We start from the raw sequence: 7,316 nt of genomic DNA, 5'->3' as shown, positions 1-7,316 counted from the left end.
AGAGAGATAGAGAGAGAGCTATAGTGAGCAGGAGAGAGAGGAGGCTGCCCACACAGTGGTTGTCAAAATTTGATGGGTGTAAGAAGAACTGAGGCACTTGCTGGGAGAGCAAACTCCTGGCCCCATCACCCAAAGCTTCTGATTCAGTACATCTGAGATTAAGCACTTGAATCAACATTTTTAGTAAGTGACCCAGTTGATTCAGTTATAGGTGGTCCCTGGTCACGCTGAGAAGTATTTCACAAGATAATAACAGGATGTAGAGGTCAAGAATAAGAAAACTTGAGAGGAAACCCAGTAGACTGAGGCTAAACATTGGTTAACCAAGAATCACAGAGGGCTCAGTGGGCCAGGCCCAGGTCTGCCAGCTGATGGCAACACAGGACCACAGCTATGTTTTCCCCACATGTGTGAAATAGTCCATTCAGAAGCCACAAGGGAAAGCTCCATTTACTATGGAAGCAGATCAGAATGGCTGCAAGGAACATGATTGACAACACAGGAGTTGCCATGGCAACGGTATGAGTTGAGCTGAGAAATTTATAGGCAAGAAAGAGGAGATGAGGAATTTGTGCTAGAGAGAATGTTGTGTGACTTACAAAGGCCTTATGCTGTTCCGGCTTTATATTTCAAATAGATGGGAAGAAATGAAAAGGACAGAGGAGGAGTTCCTTCCAAGAATGGCTTGCAGGTAATGGCTGCCTCATGAAGCATTATTTACCTTTTTATCAATCTGTTCCCAGTATTCCTAATAATGGAGATTCCACCAGCTGCTGAATGAATCCATTAAAAACAAACTCAAACACAATATTCAGAGGCATGGAAGATAAAGACAACTCTGGAAAATGACCACCACAGATTTTTATTTAATTAAAAATATTATACATGTTGTTGCATTTTCATGGAAAATAGTGAGTTAAAAAACACCAACAGTGTTAGTTTTCAGAAACCCTCATCTCCCCACCCTGCCACCTGCTGCTGATTTCCATCCACGGCATTAACCATGTGTAAGGAATTGGGGCTCTCGTGAAACTAGAGCTCCCTGGAAGTTCATACCTACAAGAGTCCCGGAATGAGCCATTTACTTGACGATGGTGTTCTGTGGAGTTAAACCAGATACACCAGTCTTGACTCCCTTGCAAACCTTTGAATGGAGCTAACATAAAAGCCCAAAGCACATGTCAACACCAATTCAGCCCAATGTGGCTACAGGAATCAGCTATGACCTCATCCAGTTTCCAAGCCAGTTACCAAGTGACCTTGTATTCTACCTGGTGTATTAGTGTCCTGAGCCCCTCCATAAAACTTCCCCTGAACCCCTGGTGGGAAGACACTGCCATATAGTGTTTATATTGAAACCATCAGCAAATACACAAAAGCACATGTGGCCCCCATGCACAATACTATCAAATAAAAAATATATATTGGTACAATACAACCTTTGGAATCACTGGCTAGAATATAGCCATGTGAGTATTTTTAAAGTCTTCATGTAATTCTACACTTAAGAAAAATAACACAAAAATTTATCTTGAAAACATCACTTCAGCTATAAACTTCTCACATGTAAATACAAAGTGTGTACAATATCTCCTCTCCCTAACTCCCTTCCCTTGCTTTCTTTGGACTGCACCACTCCCTAACCTATATACCTGACCCCACATCATAATGCTGCATCCCCATATTGCTCTCAAGTGATACTTTTACTAAAATTTGATCTGATGTGACAGAAACATCCTGGCTCTGTTTTCTTGCACCTTTGCTTTGAATTGTAGTACACTTCATTTGGGTTCTGCATCCAGCTCTATATTAAAGAGAGATAAATCCCCCCCCAAAATACACAAACAAGCAAACATAGCTGGATAGCACAAAGTTAGAATTGCCTCAGCTCTTAGAAACTGGAAAATGTTCTTTCTTCTTCATAATGGTCTCTCAATTGATGGGAATAAAATAAGGCTGAAATTGCTTTTCACATTCTGGCTCTGTTGGGGGCATTTTCACATAGACCCCTGTAGTAAGAGGGCTTCTTTTCTTTAGCTGCCAAACACAAAAAGAAACAGTAATTATTATTGAGAAATACAGAAGCCGTTTCTAGCCGTAATGAGACTCAACAAATATTGGGTCCCTACCCCATTGAAAAAGTGAATGTACACATACAGAATTACAAGCCCCAGGAGATTTTCTTGATTCAGCTATTATAATTCACTTTAGATAAATCACTCTGTGCTACTGATGTAAAATAGCAATCATTTTCCCTGACTGCAAGAGAGGAGAAAGGGACTTTGAGAAAGCTTTAGAAAGAACACCCAAAATGCCTATGATAATTGACTACATCTTATCTGTGAGGGGAAGAGCTTGATAAGATAGTAAACTTCAGTTACTCTGTTCTAGAGCTGTATTTCTCATCTCCACTCCTCATATACTTTTTAGTCCGCCTCAGTTCCCAATTTTTATCCCCTCAGTAAATTGAGATTCTAGTCTACTTGTCTGTGTGGCAGTTTCTAGCAAATGAGGTAGGTAGAATCTACAGTAATAGAACAGGTTGAGTAGAGGGTCTTGGAATCGAGTTGAAGGAGAGGGGAGTTAGAGGAGGAGAGGATGAGAGGCCCGGAAGGAGAATTTTGTGGCGACAAAGCTAACCATAGGCAGAGGGGGCTGAAAGAGACCATCAGAAAGAAATCCTGACAGGAGGCCTGATTTTGTACCTCCATCTCTTCCAACAACTGCAATAAATAAAAACTGGTGTTCTCATTTACTGGGCTGGAGGGGAAGGCAAGACTTCCCGTTTCAGCAGACTGGGTGACAAGGAGCCCTGGAAAGGTGTTTTGTGGACAGCTACAGCTTGGACAAGGATGGCACAAGCAGGGCGGCCCCAAGAGATGGCTTCCAGGTGAGGTAGAGGGACGCTAAGGGGGAGAATAAAACCCATCCAGGTGCTCTTCTATAGCAGCATTTGGCCCAACCTAATCTTATGTTTCAGGGTTATTAAGTACAATTGTCTTGAAGACAAAGAGCAAAACAGCTGCCCCATGTTGTTCAAACGGTTACTCAAACTGAAACCCTGTTGAGAAGCACACAAACACAATGTCAAACACACTCCTCTAAAGTGTTAGTCATCCTGAAACCTCAAAGGCCAATGCCAAGAGTTCTGGTGAGTTCTTTACCACTGTCCTTCCTTTACCACCGTTCTTCATTTATTGCCTCATCTCAAGAAAACTGAACTCAGCAGCGTCATTTGGTCAGTTGCTATCACTGAAGGCGTCCCCACCAAAAGTGGTGTGTTGTCAGCACTGCACTCACCATTTTGCTCAAAGAAACAGCTGTGATGAGGAAGCTATAAAAAAACAGCCCCGAACTGACTGCTGCAAGGATCCAGAGGAGGAAGTCAGAATCTGGGCAAGGTTCAGGATCTACAACAGAAAACAAAGCAGAGCTTCCTTGAGACACTCTTTACACTTTAGGACCCTACTCCCCCCACTAGTGAGAAAAGGAAGAGGTTCTGGAAGAGCTTCCAACCTCGGTGTCCACCCCTAAATAGTATTGTTAGTCCACAGGTAAGTCTGGCTACTGGAGGCCACTTTCCCAAGAATGTCCTATCAAAAGCCCAAGTCCAAACTTCATGATGGTTATCACTTCCAGAATGAATGCCCCAACCTCCAGTAGAAAAAACACTATCCCCAACCCATTTTATTTTTAGTCAGAATGTTGTTTGTGTGACCACCCATATTAACCAGACTACCCTGTGGTATACCAAAGAACTCTTAAAAAGAATTTCCATAATCCTAAAATGAACCACCTGAAGTTAAGGAACAAAGCTGTTTTTGTGCCAAGAAGACAGCAATGCAAAAGGTGTCAGCTTAGTGATATGGTTTTGCTCACCGATGACATAAATCTGGGTTCCATTGCCCATGCCTACATAGTAGGGTGGTGGGTACATGAGCTCCACCTTGCAGATGTAGAGCCCCGTGTCCATGGCCCTCAACCCTTGGATGGTGAGGTTCACTTTGTTTCCACTGGAGGTGCCAGTGCAGGTGGAATCATCTAGGAAAGCCAACTCATCCTCCACTGTGTATGTCGCGGCGCAGACTTCAGTCACCTGGCTGCCGGCCTGCCGCAGCACTGACACCCGGACCTCGGCAGCATTGCCTGAAGACCCGTACTCACACACAAAGCTGGCAACACCTCGGCTGCTGGCCAGAACCACTGCAGGCTGGGCCACGTGCATCCCTAATAAGAGAAAATTAGAGGGAACTAAGCAAACTCATGCTCACCTACCACAAGGCTCAGGCAGAATCTCCAGCTAACAGAAGTTGATCTTTGATGGGCACCTTCCAGCTTCACCTTTCAGCCCTTCGCTCCCTTCAACAAACACTCCCCATCCCTTTGCTTCTCCCCCCAACCGGTGCCCTCAATCTCTTAGCTGTCTTCCAGCTAATCTCCAGAAGGTGTTTCCTTATTGTACAAGAATTTCCTATAGCGGGAAGAACATTGATGTGACAAACTGAAGGCTTGGTCCTACCATGAAATATGTGATTTGGGGCAAGTCATGCCTCCCCTGTAGCCTTCATTTTCCCCTCACATGCAGAAAGAGGGGATTAAGTCAGATGATAACAGAGTGCCTTCTACCTCTGGTATTCTAAGGTTATCATAGAACTACAGGAACTATAATGAGCAGTAGGGGAAATTTTGTAGGTTGAGGTACAGAATCTTGCCTTACCCCTCAATGTAAACCTCACAAACCTCTGCCTACATTACCTGGTCCTGTACCTCTCTCAGGCACAGCGGCTGAACCCTGGATCACTATGCCAGCCACCACATTCCCTGGCATTATGATCAGAGAGAGGGATGCTGCTAGAGGAAGGAAGCCACAGAGGAGAGGGCACCGGGTCGTTTCCTCTGTAGGCTGAGGCAACCCTGCTGTTAACTTCTGTGGGCTTCCCCTGCCACCGCCACCACCTCTTCCGCCACTCTCTCTCCTTCACTCGAACACCCTCGTGCTCCTTTGTTCTTTCTCCTTCTGGCTTCCACAGGATAAGGGAGGCCAGCTCTCCATTCAAAAAGGCTCTTGTCATCTACAAAATGGTAGCTTTGTGTCAAACCTTCCTGTAACTAACCTGTCCCCGCTCTGGCCGATCACACAAGTGACACTCAAAACTTGGATGAACCATGTCACTCATTCTGTTCAAACCCTTTAATGCCTTACATACCACTGACTGCAAAGACAAATAAACTAAGTGCCATTTATGTCCTCCATGATCCAATCCCAACCTATCACTCCAGTCCGCGTCTCTAGGACACCTCTTCCTGTGTATACATCACTCTACAGAAATCACTCTATCACTAGTCCTTTCTAGTGATATTCAAGAGGACTGGACAACATCTGTCCTCAGAAGAGAGAACAGTATGATAGCAGCCATCGCTAGCGTTAATCCAGCAGCCCCGGCCGCCTAGATAACAGTCTTCTTCCCCAACCCTCATCCCTGTCTATTAGATCAGCATTGCACTGTTATAACTCCATTGCAGTATTTAATCATGTTCTACCCTGTATTAAAGTTTTTTGTGCACTAATCACACCTCTTGAAACGTCTGCCTTTGGCTTATAAACTCCTGGGAACCACCATTAGAACTTGCCCATATGAGCACTTGATAATCTTTATTGTTTTGATGCTAAGCCTCAAGAAAACCAAGTTTCCTGTCCTCCCCCCAGACAAATTCCCAGTTATCACCACTAAATCTGGTCACACTCATTTTTCAGTGGAGAATCTCAGTTACAGGTTGAGGTAAATTTTCTACAAAGTAAAGGTAATTACTTCTAAGAGTATTTAATCTTTACATGTTCAAAACATGTAGAATAGGAAAATGTACATGAGTATATCTTATCTGGTAATAATTTAATCATCAAATATCTTTTGAGCACCTAAGATATTTCATATAAACCACATGGTTTCTTAACTGAGACAGCCTCGAGAGAAATAAAGTTGAAATTCAGTGAGAATACTCACCATTTTATGTTCTATAGCAAACCTGGTGTCAACCTCTAAAGAGCTTTATTTTATCTGAAACCTGGGGAATCTGCATCCGAAGTCCACAGATAGGTCAGGTGGCTGTTAAGTATCTTATGCCAAACAGACTGATGGTTTTCTTTGTCTTTCTTTCTTTCTCTCCTTCTTTTATTTATTTATTTATTTATTTATTTATTTATTTATTTATTTATTTATTTTTGGTTTTACAATTTCAAACTGCTTTCATTTTTTAAGTAGTTAGCTAACTAGTTTATAGAATTGACTGAGTACCTTAAAACTCTGACTTGAGTAAAGAAGGCTTAAATTTTAAACAAGCTAATTCATTTATAAAAGTGAATTAGAAAATCTTAAAATCGTAAATTGGGTAGGAAAGAAACTTTATATGATTCACTTAAATCCATGTTTTTTAAAAAGGAAACCCTCGAGTTCACCCTGATTCCAAACTTAAATGCATTAAGGGCTACGGATATCTTTCCTCTCTTAAATCGTTTAACCTTACAGTATTTTCTTCCAATCTTATAGAAGTGTCTGAAATTGCTCATCTCCCAGACCAACTCAGATGTATTCATTAAGCTCCTAGTCAATGCCTGGTGCTGTGCTATGAGCTCTAGCTCTGCTTATTTGCTGCTGTCAGCTTTCCCCTCCCTGCCTTGGAATACAAAGCCATCCAAGCCAGGAGTTTTAGCTTTAGCTTCTGGCTTTGTTATAAATCACTGTCCTTGACTGCTAAAAGAAATGAAACGCAGGTGGGAGAAACCCCTCCTCCACCTTCATCCTCCAAAAGCCTCACTCACCTTTGGAGAAGACAGGGATAAATAGAAGAGAAAACAGAGCCGTGCAGGGCCAGGTCCTAGAAGCCAGGTCCCGCTGAGCCCCATGCCTCCGGAATCCAAAGCAAGCCATGGCTTTATGGGAGCAGTGTTCGGGTCTTCAGGAAGCAGAGTGAAACCTTTCAGGATCCTGAAGCTTTGATATGTGTTTGAACCCACACAGAATCAAGGACTTTATATAGCTGGCTTTGATCCCAGGTATGTACTATGCATGTGCACACACAGAGGCACCTGAATAGAAAGCCTTTTTGTTTTGGTTTTACGAGAAAGGAAGCCGTGGGTTTAGCTGTTACGTCGAAAAGATAACCTCAAACACTCAAAGTAAAACTGAACAAAACAAGCCAATCCATGGATGGAAAATGCACTCAATTTGAAACTGAAGCTTCTTGTTCACTTTGAGGATAAGTGGAGACTTGGAGAATTTCCTGGAGTGCAGGAGTCTCCCTAGGTCCCAATTAGTCCA

The 7,316-nt window shown here is 43.0% G+C and overlaps 1 protein-coding gene across 2 annotated transcripts; it reads right to left on the bottom strand.

Moving 5' to 3' along the window:
* Positions 1–844: 844 nt before the first annotated feature.
* CTLA4 (cytotoxic T-lymphocyte associated protein 4) lies at positions 845–6,994 on the bottom strand. 2 transcript variants are annotated; one of them, XM_045867364.3, is made up of 4 exons: positions 6,818–6,994; positions 3,880–4,227; positions 3,301–3,410; positions 845–2,037 (listed from the first exon to the last, which is right to left on the bottom strand). In XM_045867364.3, exons 1-4 carry the CDS (start codon positions 6,924–6,926, stop codon positions 1,933–1,935), a joined length of 672 nt encoding a protein of 223 aa, XP_045723320.1. In that variant the 5' UTR covers positions 6,927–6,994; the 3' UTR covers positions 845–1,932. The 2 variants fall into 2 exon arrangements, with proteins under 2 accessions (XP_045723320.1, XP_045723321.1); XM_045867365.3 differs by lacking the exon at positions 3,301–3,410 and having other exon boundaries at positions 860–2,037; positions 6,818–6,988.
* Positions 6,995–7,316: the final 322 nt, after the last annotated feature.

This window comes from Mirounga angustirostris, unplaced genomic scaffold (assembly GCF_029215605.1).
Source record: "Mirounga angustirostris isolate CCGP_5_RB_7025 unplaced genomic scaffold, mMirAng1.0.hap1 SCAF_3, whole genome shotgun sequence".
Classification (NCBI taxonomy): Eukaryota; Metazoa; Chordata; class Mammalia; order Carnivora; family Phocidae; genus Mirounga; species Mirounga angustirostris.
The sequence above is the reverse complement of the archived record's forward strand: the minus strand, read 5'-3'. Positions and strand labels throughout refer to the sequence as shown.

Excerpts from the sequence above, each read along its gene's own strand:
- CTLA4 (XM_045867364.3), bottom strand. The coding sequence starts at position 6,926 with ATGGCTTGCTTTGGATTCCGGAGGCATGGGGCTCAGCGGGACCTGGCT. Across the intron at positions 3,411-3,879 it reads AACCCAGATTTATGTCATCG|ATCCTGAACCTTGCCCAGAT; the intron begins GTGAGCAAAACC and ends TTTCTGTTGTAG. Across the intron at positions 2,038-3,300 it reads CTGTTTCTTTGAGCAAAATG|CTAAAGAAAAGAAGCCCTCT; the intron begins GTGAGTGCAGTG and ends TGTGTTTGGCAG.